At 39.1% G+C, this 19,737-nt stretch overlaps 1 protein-coding gene across 1 annotated transcript in view; it reads right to left on the bottom strand.

The window, feature by feature from the left end:
• Window positions 1-19,737, bottom strand: part of Atrnl1 (attractin like 1) — a 752,002-nt gene that overhangs the window by 238,726 nt on the left and 493,539 nt on the right. The window contains exon 27 of the mRNA XM_004659313.2: window positions 697-804. Within this exon, the coding sequence (XP_004659370.2) occupies window positions 697-804 (108 nt within the window). The remainder of the gene's footprint in view (window positions 1-696; window positions 805-19,737) is intronic.

Consider the following 19,737-nt stretch of genomic DNA (forward strand, 5'->3'; position numbering starts at 1 on the left):
TAAAGCAATAACCACACAATTAAATTCGAATTCTTCAGAATTCTTTGATTAGTCACTTAATCACAATCTGTGCATTTTTTCCTCTTTGGAATTTAAAAATATCAGAAACCATTTTCCTGCTCTATTTCGCGATTCTAGCATCACATTTACTTGCACAAATTGGTTTTTGTTTCACCATACTGTTTTAGCATACGGCACTTGCAACAAAGGAGTAATACAGTCATTCTCTACAAATAAAAAATATTCAGTATATTTTATATTTCTCAACATTAAAAAGCAAAATTACGTAGTTAAAACGCAGCTCATTTCCACTCATTTTAATAGTAAACTTTGCCAATGAAGATAGACGAAATTGTTAACTAAGGGCCATGGGGTTTTCTGAGGACTACATGCAGGTACTCATACCTTCCATCACAGCTATATCTTAAAGTCTTTCCACTCCTATCTGTCAGGCAAAGGCTGCCAGGTGAGCAGTCTGTCACTCTTGCCTACGCTAATAGATTCTCCAGTGGCTTTTGTTACAGCTCATGTCATACCATTAAAACAGAATGCCTTGAAAACAGCATAACATATGTAGCTGAATCTTGTCAACTCCAGATAATCAGGCACTGTGTGACTTTACAAGCAGATGCAGATTACAGAAGCAATATACATATGCAAATCACAGTGGTCCCCATCCAGCGCCGCGGTTCCTACCTCTAACGGCCCTCGCAGAAAGTCTGTTTGCTCAGCTCCTACTTCCAGGGCTACATCAACAGAAGCAAAGGGACGGCTGGCCATCTGCTGTCGTTCTCGAAGCAGTTGCTGGAGGGGGTTAAAAATGATCTGTTTTAAAACAGGCTTAAAAGCACATTAAACTCAATAACATTGGATTCATTTTTCAACAAATGGCACTGAAAATTTAGGAACCGTTTCATGCATAGATCCTTATCTAGAGAACTAAAGATGAAAATTGTCTTCTCTCTATGGTCTGGGTTATACTTCCATGGAGGCTGAAACGTATACTGCCCACCAATAACTTTTCCCCTGGCCTCCATACACAGGCTTCATAAAATGCCTTTGAAAGTACTTTGCAGACCTCAGAGGAATTGCTACTGAAATCCAAGGTTCTGTTCTGATGATAGCTGGGTCACGTCTTCACACTCACAGTAACCCAGGTTTTGGCTTTAGCAGGAAGGAAATCACACCAAAAATATTTAAGAAATGATAATGAAAAGTTGTCAAAACGCATTAATGGAGATTAAAGGAACATATTGTCTGCAAAGAGAAGGTTTATAAGACGTCAAGATCCTTGTTGATTGCTATTGAACCACAAGGGATTGCTAGTGGCAACACACACAACTTTATTCAAAGCTTCTGTGTTTGTTGTTTAAGATGAGCAATGAGGGCTGGAGAGATGGCTTAGCGGTTAAGCGCTTGCCTGTGAAGCCTAAGGACCGCGGTTTGAGGCTCGGTTCCCCAGGTCCCACGTTAGCCAGATGCACAAGGGGGCGCACGCATCTGGAGTTCGTTTGCAGAGGCTGGAAGCCCTGGCGCGCCCATTCTCTCTCTCTCCCCCTATCTGTCTTTCTCTCTGTGTCTGTCGCTCTCAAAAAAAAAAAAAAAAAAAAAGATGAGCAATGATTAGTAAGGAGCAGAAATTTTGTGCTGAGACCTCTGGAGCACCACTAGGAATCACATTCTTTTTCCTTGTGTTGATTCTGGGATTTGCCTAAACTAAACCAATTAACTAGCCAGTCCAAACCAGCTACCTAGCTAATTTATATTGCTGCTGTTCCTTGTTATTATAATATTCACTAAGACATATTAAGAAAAAACTGGTGACCAGTACTAGACAGTGCAATTCTTACCCCTCTCACTCTATATAGCTAATAAAATAATTATTACATATTAAGAAGATGAGGGCTGGAAAAAACTCTTTCAAATGAAAAAAAAAAAAAATCTCACCACTGTAGAAGGCAGAACCCTGACCAGTGTTTCCATTGGTTTCATTACATTTATAGAACTCTTTCTTTAGAGATTCCAGGACATCAGCTGAGGAATGGTACCTGCTGGACTTTGAATGCAAATGGGCGAAGCACTGCGCGGCTTCCTGCACAAAGTCCTCGGTCTGGGGATGAGGAAGGAGCTCTCCTAGTATTTACCATGTGTATGTATGCCACGCTTGTAACACAGCAGAGAAAGTGCTCATGAATGAGAGTCAAAAATATGACCTAAGGATGTGCTTTCTCACTATTAAAAAGAACACCTACCTTATAATGTGGTATTGAAATAGTGCAAACTTTAGTAATAATTTAACTTATTAAAGTGCATTTTTTGTCTAGAAGTCATGGTTCACAGCAAAGAGTTAAGGAGATACGAATTCAAAATCATGTGGTTACAAATAGAATCTGGATTGAACATCATCTCACCTTTGAGTGGCTAAAAATGTGTATGAGGAAGGCAAGCGTGGTGCTGTTTTGAAGGCTGAAGGCATGCTTTGTTGCTGGTAGAAAGCTATGCATGACATCTTGAATAAGCATGATCTACGTCTCTCACAGTCACATATAAATAGCTTTGAGAGTTGTAAATTCAAGTTCATGGTCAAGCACAGTTTTCTGGGATTTGCCTTAAGTTCTCTCTACTTGTTTTATTCCCTTTGACTTATGAATGATATCTTGCATGGTTAAAATTTTTTTAACAAATGGACCTTACTATTTCCTTATCTGACCTTTTCCAAACACAATAAAAGATCTACAAAATAATTAATGAATATAAAACATTAATGAATAATAATGTAATATATTGGTATTACATATTAACTTTATGTTATAGCTTCCATGTAAAACTAGTCATATGAAACACGGGTAATTGCCAATAAAATATGAGTAAGATGATACAAACAGTATCCTCATCATGTCCATGTAGTAAGATCTTTAAAAGCTTTTGACTGGTGGGAACTAAATAACACATACCTCACATTTATAAGTATACATGTTCTGTGTAAGAAAACTGTGTAGATTAATATGCAATGTCAATGAAACTGAAACAGATCTTCCTTTTCTACATATTCATCATCATGCAGGCTTAGTTCAGCATTATGGGGGCCAAAGGTATGCTTCTCCCAACAGGACTCTGACCCAAGGAAGTGGAGGGACACCTGACAATTGCTCAGTGACATATCAAGCACTGGAGTGTCAGTGAAAAATAAGTTTAATTTCAAAGGGATAGGATTATTCCCAAAATCTGACTTGTTCTAAACACAAAAAGCACATTTTGAAGTACCCAAAAGGTTGCTTCTCACACAAATCAAGCTTCATTTTACTGCGCAGGCCTTGTGCAACCATTTGTTTGCGAAGATGGAGCTGATTGGCGGCCTGGAGCAAACAGCAAAAGGAAAATGAGATAGTATCTTTATCAACTGGTCACGTCAATGCCAGAAGCTGCATGTTTGCTAACATTTCTTCCTATGTTTTGAAATAGATCGAGAAAGAACTAGAAACTTCCTTCACTGTTCCTCTGCCCATGGAACACTGACAGGAGCCAGCACAGCTAATTTCTAGCTGTTCTCAACTGTGTCTGCTGGCTTCACTTATAAACAATACCAGGATGTGAACACTTTTCTCAAACTGAATAATCTATGTCTTCATACAAAGCTGTGATCATGCACTGCTATTTCTCTGCATACTTATTCTTCTCATATACTTGGTGGCATAGCGTATGTGTCCAACAATGAGAAAGGCTGCACTGTAAACCACGGAGCAGATGCTTTCGTGTACTAGCACAAGAAAAAAAAAAAAAAAGCGCCTTATCCAGAAGTCTCATTAAGTAACGGCAATAAATTATGAAGGTCTTCCTCTCTTGGCACTGCAAAGGATGGTGCTGAAGAGTTTAAACTAAAATTGTAAGCTGAATTTTGTTCTCTTTTAAAAATAAAAGTCTACTCTTAGAACCACTTGATGGACATTGTATTAATATCTGGACTAACTTCAATTTTTTTTTTACTTCAATCATTCATTAATTAAACACACTTGAACTGAGCTCTATTGGAGCCAGGGGCTTTTCTCAGACCTGGTGTGTGAGGCACCTGTCAGGCCAGGAACTTTTCGCGCACTACCGAAACCAGTGAAGATTCTTATGAGATGCCTGTTGAAGACACGGAAGAAGACAGTGGGCAGACAATCATTCTGTTTTTAGAAGTGTTTATGTAGCCTAGAGTTGAAATTAACAAAGGTTTATAAATTCCTCCATGAGGAAAGACCTGATAAAAGGTAGAATGCTGATGATTTCTTTCTCCTTCCTTCCCTTCTTCTATCATTTTCTCTTAATTTCTGATTTTTTCACTACTGAGGATTCAGCCCATGAATGCTAAGTGGTGCTCTGTCATAGAGCTGTGTCCCTTCCTCAACTCTGCAGAAGTGTTTGACAATCACTTATTGGAATCTTAAAATTAAAATGTGTATTTTATCATATCTTTGTTGAAATAGATGGCATCACTGGCATAGAACTTGCCAAGGATGATGTCATTCCAAGATAAAAGAAATCACTCAAAATGGGAGTATCCCAAGGAGCTAGAACACATGAAGTTACTGGATAGACTTCTGGTGAGAAGTAGGTCATATAGTTGTCTCTCTGTAAGGCAATATGTCTGTCTTGCTTTTGAATTGTTGAAATGGCCTCTTTAAGGCAGTATGTCTGTCTTGCTCCTGTATTTGCTGGCAAAAAATAAAAATCCAAAGTTCATATTACCTATGTGAAAGAGTACTCTGGATACTTAGAATCAAATGTGATTATGAATACAAATTAGAGCTATTCAACATTAGATTACATAACAAAAATATTACATAAATAAAGTGTGATAGAAAACACAATATAGCCAAGGAAAGAAAACATGGAGGACCAATCCTTTAAATAGACTGGAAATAGAAGACCTAATTAAAATGGCATTTGCCCCAAGTCCTCACTAGTTAGAGACCTCCCCACAAACTCAGAAGCTTATAACAGGTGACAGTTGACTTCAGAGAGGGGAGGTGGATCAGTCAGTAAAGTGCTTGCTGTACAGGTGTGAGAACCGGAGTTCAGAACCCTGGCGCCCTCGTAGCAAACCAGACCTGTGGCGGGGGTGTGACCATGGCCCCGTGCATGGGTACGGAGGGAGGCAGAGACAGGAGACTGTGCCAGAAGCTTGGGGGCAGCTGCCCACGCTGAACAATGAGAAACCTGGCATAAAAGAAGGTGGAAAGCAAGGACGAACACCTTAATGTTGTCCTCTGACCTTCGCATGATGTGGAATTCATTACACACACACACACACACACACACACACACACACACGTTTATTTTGGTCACACAAACTCTCCAGATCTTGATAAGCTCCACCTTTAATACAGCAGTAGATAGAGCTTCAAGCTCATAGCTTGGCTATATACCCCAAGCTGAGATTTCCCAGAGTGGCGTGAGGAAGAAACTAGTGAACTGTGTGAGCTTCATAATGCCCCACTCAGGAAACACACACAGGACTTCCAGAAATCATCACATTACCCAGTGAAATTATACAGAAGCCGGGAAAAACTAGGGAACAAAGAGAATATTAGGGGAGGGGAACAACGGAAAACAAAAGACAACGACAGAACAGTGGAAGACAGAAAGGGAAATTTTGAGGAGAAAGAACAGCAAACTCAAGGTTCCACAGCAAACTAGAGCTTAGAATTTGCAGGAAACAAGAAGGAAGATGTCTTAGGAAGCCAGATGTGAACAACGTAGTAGTCAAAGGATATCACAGGCTTTACCAAAGTTAAGTGAATTCGAAGTATACCTTTACATTATGACCCATGGGGGTGAAACAAACCAGGTACATTATTTATTTTTTTATTTTCAAGGAAGGGTCTCACTCGAGCCCAGGCTGACCTGGAATTCACTGTGGAGTCTCAGGCTGGCCTCGAACCCACAGTGATCCTCCTACTTCTCCCTCCTGAGTGCTGGGATTAAAGGCGTGCATGACCATGCCCAGTCGGGTTCATTATTTAAAAAAAAAAAAAAAAACGTAATTTCTCAGAGCTAGACAGAAAGTTCAATTGGTAAAGTGTCTGCTTTGGAAAGATGACAACCTGGTCCTACAAAAGCCAGGGATGGTGGCAGGAGCATGCCGCCATCTGAGGGGGCAGAGGCAAGGGGATCCCCAGGGCTCTCGGGCCAGCCAGTGTAGCCTAATGCGGCCAATTACAAACTCTGCGCAAAAAGAGGTAGTCAGTGTTCCTAAAAATAACACTGGACTATGCACACACTTGGATGCACACTTGTACATACACACACACACACATATGAACACACACATACACACAAATGTACTCATACACATATGGACAGGCAGACACACTGCACATACTTACATATAAAACAGACAAAAATAACAATCTCTATTTTTCAGACAATACACTTCAACGGAGATAAAAGTAGCTTGCAACCAATAGGCACAAGTAATAGGCTTTTGATTCTCAAGTAAAGTAACAATACATAACCAAGAAAACAGAAATAGTAGTTAATATCAAGTACAATGAACCTTGCTCTCCCAATAAGTAGCAAAAGGTCAATTCTGTATGTAACCTTCTTTAATACAAAAGGCCAGATGGTTGTAATTTATCCGAACAAATCAAAATGAACAAAAGGATGAGTGCTGAAAAGGTCATTTAAAAGCTAGATTCTCAGAATGGAAGTTTAATACATATGACTCTTCAAAGAGCAAAAATGAAAACCTGGATAATTTCAATTTTTAAGACCTGTACTTGAAAGAAAAATGCCTTTACAGAATACCTTCACAGTGATCCTGAGGGAGAGGAATTTCCCCAAGTTATTCAGCCAAGATGCACGAGCAATGCTTGTCCTGCTTCCCGGAAGAGTGAATGCCATACAGACAGAAGCTGTACATATGGCCAAGTCAATCTAGATGAGCGGAAATACAATAGCAGCTAATGGTGACAGAAGTGAACATTGATGACTCTTGGTCTACCAGTATAAAGCTTAGAGCAACTCCTCAGTAGTCTCCCTTCTCCACTTAAGAATTAATTTGCAAAAGAAAAATATATCCTCCTGATTGTGGAAATAAGTCAGTGGTCACGATTCAGCTCTTATCCGCAACCTGCCAGCATTTAGGTTATGAAATTCCAAATGCAACATAAAGCCTATTAGTTGTTTTTTTTTTATTGTGTATCTAGGGATTTGTGTTGAACATTTTAGCAGTCTATCATTCTGGAGTTCTTTAAGAGGTATTTAACTCTCCCTACATATATAAATGTTCAAAATGTTTGATGTTTCCTTTTGATCAATATAATAAACTTTTATCTTTTAAAGAAACAGAAATTATTTTTCTATTAATTATTGGAGTAATTTTCAGCTGAATATTGAAGAAACTTAAAAATGATTCTTTTCAAAAATGTTCCTTGGTTAAATATGACATCTGCTAATTATAATTTTTGAAGTCTCCATTGGGATCTTCCTATTATTTTCATCAAATGACTATTGTGATAAAATTCATTCTATAAATATTCTCAAGAAACTAATTTCAGTTGTTTAAAATTTTAAGTGTGAAGGATAGTTTGAAGCTGGGTGTGGTGGTGCACAACTTTAGTCCTAGCCCAAGAGAGGCTGAGATCAGTGGATCCCTATGAGTGCGAAGCCAGCCTAGTACTACAGAGTGAGTCCCAGGTAATCCTAGGCTAGAGTGAAACCCGACCTCAAATCAAACAAAAAAGTATAGTTTGCAGCTGGAGAGATGGCTTAGTGGCTAAGGTGTTTGCCTACAAAGCCAAAGGATCCAGGTTCGATTCCCCAGGACCCATGTAAGTCAGATGCACAAGAGGGCACATGTGTCTGGGGTTCATTTGCAGCAGCTGGAGGCCTTGGCACACACACTCTCTCTCCCTGCCTAATTATTTCCTTCTGTCTCTCAAATAAATAAATAAAATAAGTTTTAAAAAGGGTAGATTGGTACATAGCACACTACTCCTCATTTCTATAAATTGACTGATGTACTTGAACTAGTGTGTTAAAGAATGGAACAGGAATGCAAGGAAGCCAGTGGTCCTAACAGGGACACTGGATTAAAAGTCACTGTTAAAAACAGTAGGAATGCCAGGGACCACTGCGTCCAGGGCTCCCATTAGAGCAGAGTCAGGAGTGCTGTGGCTTTTTACCAATGCATCAGCCAGCATCACCCAGTGAGGAGGTTAAAAAGATCCACTTTTCGACAAGGGTCACAATGCTCACTGATATTTTGTTATGCTGAAGGAGAAAAAAAATGTGTTCTTGGAATCTTTTTTGTCCATTCAAGTTCAGCAAAATACTTCTTATTTTACTTAAAATCCCACAAAATACTTTAATTTTTGAAAATTATCTCAAAGATCCCACTTAAATAGATCTAATACCACAACACCTGTCATTCACTTATGTAACTGCCACTTGTGAAATGTGCTGGTCTTCTGCGGAGACGATCCCCCTCCCCCCCACCCCCATACACAGCTGCCCTTGGGTGCTTCACTTGTTTCCTGAGTTTGTTTCTTGGGGCTCCTCTTAACACATAAAATGAACACAAAACACTGTGGATGTGATCTGAGCAGTGTAGAATATGATAAAGACATTTCCCTTAATCTAAATTAACTCATACTCTTTTCCTTTTACGACTAATTTCTTTTGCTCTTAGAATTCTTATGTTTTTGGCTTTAATCAGTTTCCAGATATTTCTGACATGAACTTTGGTCAATACAAGTTTTCGCTAGCTAGCAGTTCTATGAGTAAATTGCCTTAAACTAATTTCACAACTTCCCAATGGCATTTATAAAATGTTCATTTTTTTTTTTAATTTTAGAGAGAGAGGGGGAGAGAGGGAGAGAGACAGAGAGAGAATTGACACTCCAGGGCCTCAGCCACTGAAATCGAATTCCAGATGCTTCTACTATCTACTGGGCATATGTGACCTTGTGCTTGCTTCACCTTTGTGCGTCTGGCTTAAGTGGGACCTGGAGGGTAAAACATGGGTCCTTAGGCTTCGCAGGCAAGCACCTTAATGACTTAGCCTTCTCTCCAAGGTACTATGTTCACTTTTTAAAAAAATTTTTCATTTTTCCTTGCATGTAGAATTCTCTTTCCACCCTTGATTTCTGATATGTTGATTGTATCTCCTCATATGGTCATTTGTGTTGACTTCCTATTCCATTTTTTTTCTTTTTTTAAAAATTTTATTTATCTATTTATTTGAGAGCGACAGACACAGAGAGAAAGACAGATAGAGGGAGAGAGAGAGAATGGGCGTGCCAGGGCTTCCAGCCTCTGCAAACGAACTCCAGATGCGTGCGCCCCCTTGTGCATCTGGCTAACGTCGTACCTGGGGAACCGAGCCTCGAACCGGGATCCTTAGGCTTCACAGGCAAGCGCTTAACCACTAAGCCATCTCCCCAGCCCCCCTATTCCATTTTTTTTTACCAAGTAGGCAGAGAAACGTCAAGACCATAATATGACAACCTTTTGGTAATCCAAAGCAAATAACAAAAGCCAAGAATAGAACACCTTGTAATTTTTCTTTCCTATTTCCTGCATATGGTGATATCAAGAGATGAAATGTAGGCTGGAGAGATTGCTTAGTGGTTAAGCGCTTGCCTGTCAAGCCTAAGGACCACGGTTCGAGGCTCAATTCCCCAGGACCAACATTAGCCAGATGCACAAGGGGGCACACGCGTCTGGAGTTTGTTTGCAGTGGCTGGAGGCCCTGGTGCACCCATTCTCTTATCTATCTGCCTCTTTCTCTCTCTCTGTTGCTCTCAAATGAATAAAATAAAATAAAATAAAATAAAATAAAATAAAATAAAATAAAATAAAATAAAGGGATGAAATGTACTAGTTACCTGGATTTAAAAACAGTGAGCGTACTTTCACACACTATGTCTGCTATGGGAGGAAAGATGTCTAGGAAACTTATAAGTTCCCAAGCTAAGAAACTAGATACACTGCCCATTGTCAGACGTTGTGAAGCCAGTCTTGGTCGTGGTTGGTACAAAGAGAATGAGGAGCGGATCCCCAGCACAGTGCAGCTGAGAGGCCCCAGTTCTTCACCACTGTGAAGCCCACAGGCAACTGATGGCTAACTGACTTTATTGGTTCCGTCAATCTCCCTGGAACTCCACAGCCTCTCCCTCAATCTTCACAGCTTCTTCTGACAATTGGTCTGTTTTCCTCAAAGTGATTTTTGATGTATTACTTCTTCCCAGACATACATAGCCACTTAATTATTCTGCAATTCTCCTTTTCTACTCTTTTTTTCTTTAAGGCAAGCCCAACAGACTGGCTCTTTTGTTTTTGTGATAGAGAAAGGGAGAGAGAGGGGGAGACAGAGTGAGGGAGAATTGGGCACCAGGACCTCCAGCCACTGCAGTGGTACTGCAGACGTGTGCCCCACCTAATGGGCATGTGCGACCTGGCACACTTGTGTTACCTTGTGCGTCTGGCTTGCGTGGAATCTGGAGAGTTGAACATGAGTCCTTAGGCTTGTCAGGCAAGTGTCTTAACCACTAAGCCATCTCTCCAGCGCTCCTTTATTCTTATAAAGTATATTTCCTCCTTTATTCTTATACAAAATATTTCCCTATATCAATTTGCCCATAGACTTCTAAATTTTATAATATAATAAAGACATTAATTTCTTGGTTATAGAAAAATTTAAGTGGATCAAGGAAAATAAATGAATCCTTTATTGTCTTATTAAAGCCCTTTTTCTAGAAATGGACACTTACCTAGCAATCAAACATGATCTATTGAACTGTTGAGGTCTCTGGTAGGGCTAACCTTAAGTAGGCCCTCCTTATCTACCTGAAATTTAGAATATGTTGAAAAATAAAAAGTGAAGGTATAGTATGTAATAAATTTATTATTGATCCTATTTATGGCAATGAATTTGCAAATTAAGTAAGCTACTCTGCTTCTTGGGGTGTGGGGATACTACAGATAATCTGGCAACACAATAATTGGCTTCAACAGGGCCAAGCCAACAGGCGCACCTGTTACTAAGCCAGGATAGCCATGATAGTGATTTCATTGCACCAAGAAGGAAAGCCTAGAAATTGTTGAGCAGCAGCATTTGCTGCTATTGAACTCAAGTGACACTGGCATTAGGCCTAGGTGGCCAATATAAGTTCCTTTACCTAAAATTTCATTCTTATGTCACCACCCCATCTAAGTTTTAAATCTGTCACAAACATAAACACCCACAGTGCTATCTTTCCCATTACCACTTTTCTTTTTTTCTCTATTGTATCCTTTACTACTGCACATGCTACTTATTTTGTTTATTATTTTTTCAAAATATGTCTCTCTGATGGTAGTAAAGGAATTTTCACTTATGTTGATCTTCATTAATTTGATATTACTAAGTCTCTGATATGGTACTCAGCCACACAGAACTATGTTTTGCCCACATAATCAATCAAGCATGTGATAAATCTGGTGGGAGCATCTCTTACTATGACTGTTTTCTAAACTCAATGTATAGGGGACCAGTAGTATGAAAAGGGGTTAATTTGTACTCTGTAAAACTAAAGCAATGAAAGGCTAGGTACTGAACCAATGTATGGACTCTATAGGAAATTATCCAATCTAATGAGAATTATGATGACCTTAACCCTTCCTGTGAACAGGGTTTGATTATAGTTAAGACTATGGAAAATAAAAATACTGAAGAATGGTTTGGAGGCTTTATTGAAAAACACTTAGCTCAGAAAGGTGAAATGATTTTGCTCCTGGAATTATGGGTCTGACTTGCAAACAGATATAATCTTTTGAGCTTGAATAAATGCTCCTTAGGAATTGTGTGAAACAAGGGGACTATTCAATCAGGGATGGTTCTATGTTATTGGGATTTAATTATTGAAGTACCTTTCTTTATTTTAGAACCAGTTAATTAATGTGGTTAATCACCTGATATCATTTAATTTAGTAAAGAAAGGATACATTTCCAGCTACTAAGAGATGTAATAAATAGAATTATCCTCTTACCCTTTGAGGTAAGGGAGAGAGCTACCCCGGAAAGCTGCTCATCTCTTCCCTCAGGATATATAACCGCTTCTATGGTGTCCTTAAATCTATGGACTAAGAGAAGAAGAGGCAGTTAAAGAGTAGAGGGAAAGCCTTTCACTGACTCATGGTACCGTGAGGCATAGTCTCCGTAAACCCACATGTGGCTCCTCTCCTGATCTTTACTTCTTCTCTCCCAGGAGGCAAAGGGTTGACTTGTATTCACGCACCGGAGTGTGCTCAACCAGGTCTGTCCCACTTCCCCTCAGAACCTAGTCTACAGGCAGCCACTTTGGATTTTTCAAGACCATAAAGGACACAATGTCTCACATTATCCACTGCCTATAAGAAAATCTAATTCTTCAGTTCAAAAGCAGTACACTCATTTGGGTTATGGAGCTTTTAACAGAAATAAAAAAGATGTACTGAGCAGTACAGGTTAATTTAGTTCCTATTTGCTTAGAATGCAGAGAAGAGACAACTAATTTTTGCCTCACATGAAACACCAAGCATTATTCTATTACTCATTGCCCATATTTCTGTCTACTCTAAAAAAAATATTAGATTTTCAAATGTCTGGCTGGAGTCAAGATGTAACACATCTACACCATACCCTTGAAATGTCAGTCGTGATATCTTAAAAAAAAAAAAAAAAAAAAAAGCAGATGGAAGACTTAAATCACTTGTGGCTTTAGGATTTCTAGCATCATTTGTTTTCCTGAGCATATGAGTGTGAATGGCTGATTAGGATAGTTTATTTTAGCATCCCTTGGTATGAGAGCAAAGAGATCTTTTCTATAAATATTGTGAAACTAAACTTGGTAAAATCTGGGCCATGTATTTGTCTTCCTTCTGTTCCCTTTCCTTACTATTATATGCTCTGAACTGGCATGATCCAGCTTCTTCTCCCAGCATTTCTACACCCCCACGTGGGTAGAGCATTCCTCTTTAGTTTTATTCATCTTTTGCGAGCTGGAGTTACTAGCAAAGTCAATCAAGAATGGATCACAACCTCAGCTTTCCATGGAAAGAACCAGTTTCTATTTCCCTACAATTACTGTATCTTGAGACCAAGCTTGTAACTTATCTGTAGGACAACTTGTCATAAATCATGCATTCATGATTACACATACTTTCAGCTCAAAGGAGTTATTTTGGAATTAACTTAAGTTTCCTACTCATTAGAACCACCATCTCTAAAATGTAAATAATCTAATTTGTGGATGCCTTTTCCATTTACTGTACTCTGATCAATACTGTCTTGGCTCAGAATCATAGAGCCTCCATGTCAAGAGTATCCCATTATCAAAATTAAAAAAATTGATAAAATACTTGTTTCAAAGACCCTAAATTTCATTCAAGTCTCTGTTTTCAATATGATGTCATTTTGATCTTTTAATATGTTGTGAGTGACTTCCTTAGATGGAGAATGCTATGTATTATACTGATTAGTTGAGATCCCTCACAATACAAGGTGTTTTGCTAAGGTTGGCAAGACTAGCAAGAAACAGGATAGATGGCTTATCTTCCAAATTTAATAATACTGGGAAAATTGAGATTTAAATCTCAAATGTAAGAGGAGAAGATTCTAACAACAGAGTAAGACAGAAATGCAAATGTGTAATTGTCTATCAGGCAAGTAGCACTAACAAATGGACAGGTACTCAGGTCTTGAGGAGAATCTGTGAGACAAAGCCTGTACTTACAGGATGTGCAGTTGGAATAACTACATTATGATAATTAAATGATAATTTTAGTCAGAATAATTTGTTTATTTCTCATTCTCTAAGTTTTGTGAGACTTAATTAAGCCCTTTGTTTCTTCATACTACATTCTTGCACACTGTTTCTTCTCATTTGTCACTCTAAATATTGCTTTTCTTTCCTTATTCCACCTCAAATTTCTGAATGCCATAAATTTTGATTGTCCTACGTTTTCCCTTTTAGTTATTCTAAGCACAGGGCATAAGTTTTCATATGCTATGCACACTGGAGGAAGTTTATGATCCTGGTATTTGAAAAACTTAGTGACACTTGTATCAACCTTAAACTTGACATAAACCATCCGCATCAGACATTGCAAGATAGAGTAGGTGGACATGTAAGACTCTGCTAATTAAGAAACTACCTATGTTCACTGATAATATGAAGGCCAAGCAATTCAAAATGTATAAATTACTACAAAATGATTTTAGCATTCCTAATGTTGAAATTTCAACTAATCTTTGCTACTTTTCAAGCATATCTGCACTGAATAAGAAATAAAAGTAATGAACACAGCATAAATTATCAAACAGTCCACTGAATGTCATAGTTAACAAAATGCATGATTGTATTGCCTGTCAGAGACAATTAAGTAAACAGTTAACATTTACTTTCCCAAATCATTGCCTACTTGCTTGAAAAAAGTGAGATGATTAGCCAAGCAAAATTAATTTAATTTAAATATTGTCTTAATTTCAAAAAGTGAACTAATCCCATATTTTAATTCAAGTAAGAAGCTGCTTTAAGTTCATCAGCCTAAACAATACATACCACAGACGTTAGCAAACTACACAGAGCCAATGAAAGTTTAAATGCTATCCTTGAGCAATTCTTTTGCTAACATTTCAGCTTGAACTTACAATAACATTTGTGATAATTTACTGTATCCTGCTGACTTAAAACATTTAATTGGAAACAATGCAAGCATACTTCTAGAGAATAATATACCAGATCTGGCAAGTTTTTCTCTAGTGCATAAAGAGAAAGAAAGGAGGGAGGAAGGAAGGAAGGAAGGACAGAAAGAAGGAGAAAAGAAAGGCAAAGGAAAGAAAGAACGGGAGAGAAATAAAGAGGAAAGAAAGAAGAAAAGGAAGTATAATATCATTGAAAAGCTGCTTCCCCACCTTATGAAGATCCTTAACCCTTTCAAAACGAGAACACTTAAAAAGAAACAAGAGCTGATGAATTTTCAAATAGGTTTTCTGTTCTCCATCATATAACTTTCAGGTAAAATGATAATTCTCTTCAGGAAAATCACACTTTTGAAAGTAGCTATATCTTCACAAGAAGCTCATATGTTCTGCCTCCAATTTTCTAAGGGAAAAGTGAGCCTCAGCAAATGTAGGACATGCTTTTAAAGGATAAAGGACATAAAACTGTACTCAACAGTGCCATTTTTATTCTCAGTAATCTACTCAAAATAAGAAATTATGAAAAGCTGGGCAGGATGCTGCATGTCTTTAATCCCAGCACTTGGGAAGCAAAGGTAGGAAGAGTGCCATGAGGTTGAGGCCAGCCTGAGACTAAATAGTGAATTCCAGGTCAACCTGGGCTAGAGAAGAAGAAATAATTATGAAACACATTACACTAATATCTTGTAATCTCTGTATCCACTAAAAATTGAATTTATCCTCCCAAATACTTCCCTCTCCCAATATTAGTACTAAAAGTAGTTTATACATCTAATGCATCTAGAGTTCATTCTCTCTTTCCCTCTCTCTCTCTCTCCCCACTAAATACCTATGACACCTATATCAACAACTATATCTTTATGCTTGCTAAATAGGAGAAATTTTCATCTTCAGGCCATGAATCTTAATCCATTTAACTTTATATTTTCTTGATTTTGTTTTTTTCTAAAAGGAGAGAGGAAATGTTAGGCATTATTTTGATGGGCCTTTGAATTATTTATAGTTACTTTTAGAATTTAAATTTTGGAAAATCAAAGAGTATTGAGTTAATGGCTTTTGCTAATTTAGAAAACTAATCAAAGTATGCATATTGTTTACACTACACATTGCATGATACAAGATGAAAGTGGTTATGACTGTACTTACCTGGGATAAAAGCATCAATGAAACAGGTTCTAGGAGGGATCTTACATGTACACAGTTTCAAGGGATATAAGTAGTTGGCTGTACTCAATATGATTTTCAAAGTTACAAGAAGTTGCCAGAAAGTAATAACAGAATACATAACTTTTCTATGGCCATACCACCCTGAATGTGCCCAATCTTGTCTGATCTCAGAAACCAAACAGGGTTGGGCCTGGTTTGTACTTGGATGGGAGAATGTAACACGGGAAGAATCTTCGTGACACAGAGATGCAATTGCTTGTTGATATTATAGCTAGATAAAGTAGCTATCATTCACAAAGGCCATTCAGGTGCTCACAGAACAGCTCTCACATCTGATTATGTGTTGTTCTCATCAGGACTGATGGGTGTGATAAAAGCCCGGCTGATTCCAAACCGTGTGGTGAGATAACAGGCTCCTAATGGGTGGCATAATCTACTCAGGCTGCTGAAGTAATTTAAATTAGGACTAAGAGCTGACAAAGTTTAATGCCTGATGGTACATGTGATACAGGTAAGATGTCTTCACGTGTTTCTATGTCTGAATTTTATAATGGATCTGAAATATAAAGACAATGTAGATATTTGATGAATTCATAGAAATACTGAAGCTATATCAGAAAACAATTTATTGAGTGATTCGGTCAAATATCAACTGTGTCCGGTTGAAAAGGGGTTCTTAGATATATCCTGATTCTGAATATGTGATGACATCAGGGGTTATGAAATAGGAAAACTTTTGTGGATTACCTGGATGGAGGCCTACCTGTGTTCTTGTAAGACATGGGCAGGAGATCTCATTACCGAAGAGGAAGAGGCAAAGGCAAGGTGGCATGCTGCCACGTAGAGGGTCTGAGGATGAAGAAAGGGGCCGGAAGCCAAGGAACAGAAGGGACAGTTTGAGAAACTAAAAAATGAACAATTATCCCCCCCACAGCCAATGAAGGAGACGTGCCCTTTAGAAACTTTGATTTCTGCACAGAGGAGCCAAATACAGACTTCTGTCCTCCAGAACTGTGAGCATAGAAGCAGCTTTCAGCCACCGAGTCCGTGGTCGCTGTGCCACCGTAGTCACGGGGTGCTGGCACCGCAGCTAAGCCCATGCCAGGCAGGAGAGAAGTTACCAAAAGAGATGAGCAAAAATAGTAACCCTGTGTACTGGTTAGATCCCACACCTCCCAATAAGCAATGCACCAACACTCTTAATTGCTTCTTGGAAATTTCTAATTGCCAAGCCAGCAATGTTGAATGCCAGCAAACCTCTGCCATTAAAGAGAATGACAGGTCCCTCCAAAGGTGTCAAGCCTGATGATGTCTTAATTCATAGCCTACAGAAGGTGAGAAAGAATTTCTGTTGTGCAAGCCAGGTGGCTTCTGGTACTTCATGGAAGCTGTGGAGAAGCCTCCACTGATCACATAAAAGCCATCTATCCATGTGCTATGAGCACCTTAAGGAAGAGAATGGTCAGCATCTTTGATACTCTCTCTATTCCGTTGCAAGATGTGTCTTTCTCCTTCCATAAAATATCTATATCCAAAAATTATGGTAATTTTCAGCATTTTAAAAAGTTTGCCATTACACATATTTGTTGCTGAATGATATATGGCTAAACAATGCCTGAACTTTTTTTTTCTTTACATACTATCAAGAACATTCCATTTGCTCTTCCTGCCCCATATCCACATAAAGCCAGATGCACAAGGTGGCACATGCTTCTGGAGTCCGTTTGCAGTATAGAGACCTTAGCATGTCCATATTCTTTCTCTATCCCTATCTTCCTTTCTCTCTCTTTTTTCATAAATAAATAAATATCAAACAAAGCTTATAGCTTTATAATTTCATAACTTTATGTTAAAATTATTGGACACATGTATTATTATGACCATCTATTTTACTTGGACATCTGTTTTATTGGTTTAAAAAATTCTTTTGCGTTTTTGCCTTGCTAAAACTGTTCTTAAATTATGAAAAATGTGGAATAGCTTGCAAAATTACAATTTTTTTTTGTTTTTTTCAAGGTAGGGTCTCACTCTATCTCAGGCTAACCTAGAATTCACTACATAGTCTCAGGGTGGTCTCGAACTCAAGACAATCCCCCTACCTCTGCCTCCTGAGTGTTGAGATTAAAAGCATGTGCCACCACACCCAGCCCACATGATTTTTTGTACAAGTGTAATACATGCTAAGAATGAAAAGCTGGACAATGGAGCACTAAGAAGGAATAAACACAGAGACTGATAAAGAACCAAGACAGCATAAAGTTGCAGAACATCAAGGAAGGGAGAGTTTAAATCCTGAGTGTGTGGAAAAGGAAGACACATCTTCTCTTGACTTTGTTTCTGAACATACATGACTTAATCACTGTCCTTCCCATTCCTGTTGACATTGTCTTTTCCCGATGATGGATGTAATGGCTCCTCCTCATCAACATGATTAGACTTAGAATTACTGAGGAGACTGAGATAACTCTCTGCGTGTGCCTGCAAGGGCATTTCTAAGAGGATTAACTAAGAGGAAAAAGACCCACCCAGAATGTCGGTGGTGGCATCCTATTAACGAGGGCTGAGAATAAGAGGAAAAGGGATAAAGCAGGCTGAGCACCAGCATTCACCTTTCTGAATCTAGGCTTCCAATGTAAGCAAGCTTCCTGTTCCTACTCCACGGAGTGGTGCTGGTCCCTCGGCTATGCCTTCCCCCACTATGACAGAGAGCACCCCTTCAAATCATGGAGCCATAAAAAAATCTTTCTGACTTAAGTTGCCTGTCAGGTATTTGCTAGAGTGACAATAAAAGTAACTCATGCATGTGGTGTTGGCAGCAACTGTTTATCAATACACATGCTTTAAAGAGCAGCCATTATGGTGAATACTGGGGAGACCCAAGACTCATCAAGAGGACGAGAAGAGAAAGTCCAGTGCCTCACATTGGACAAGTCATCTCCGTAACACCCGCCATGGTTCAGGGTACCTTGCAGAGGAAGTGTCAGGCAGAATATTACTGTTGCTCTCATTGTTACCACAGTAGCTTCTCTACAGCAGTAGATACAGAAGAGACTCCAAAGATGACAAAGCCGAAGAAAGAGGCTGTAGAGAGCTCAACACTCCATGATACCTCTCTACCACACCTGTCGAGGCTCAGGTAATATTGTGGAAGAGAGGGTTGAAAGACTGTAAGAGGTGTGAAGGGGTATTCTGGGGCACTGACCTCCTGAGAAGAACTGACTGGTATATTCATGACCTCACAGTAGTTGATGTTAACCCCACAGGAATGTACTGTTGTGAACCCATCAACATTTTGATATGGGAAACAGAAGAGAACAAAAAGGAAGAGCCATCAAAACAGACAGGATTACTTGAAAAGAGAATACTCAGGGGGGTGGAGGTAGGGAAGAGGGGACAAAAGAGTACGGCGGGATGGGAATGTGATCAAATTACACACAGTGGGCTGGAGAGATGGCTTAGCGGTTAAGTGCTTGCCTGTGACGCCTAAGGACCCCGGTTCGAGGCTCGGTTCCCCAGGACCCACGTTAGCCAGATGCACAAGGGGGCGCACGCGTCTGGAGTTCGTTTGCAGAGGCTGGAAGCCCTGGCGCGCCCATTCTCTCTCTCTCCCTCTATCTGTCTTTCTCTCTGTGTCTGTCGCTCTCAAATAAATAAATAAAAAAAAATTACACACAGTATGTTCATGTATTGAAGTTCTCAATAAAAGCATTTTTAAAATAATATGATTCGAGGGGCTAGGCAAATGGTTCAGCAGGTAAGGGTGACTGCAGCCCACACAAGAGTGCCTGAGAGAGTTTGAGTTTAATCCCTAGCACCCATGTCAGAATTCAAGCAAGGCCACATACACATGTCAACAGAAGAAC

The sequence above is a fragment of the Jaculus jaculus genome, chromosome 1 (assembly GCF_020740685.1).
Source record: "Jaculus jaculus isolate mJacJac1 chromosome 1, mJacJac1.mat.Y.cur, whole genome shotgun sequence".
Lineage (NCBI taxonomy): Eukaryota > Metazoa > Chordata > Mammalia > Rodentia > Dipodidae > Jaculus > Jaculus jaculus.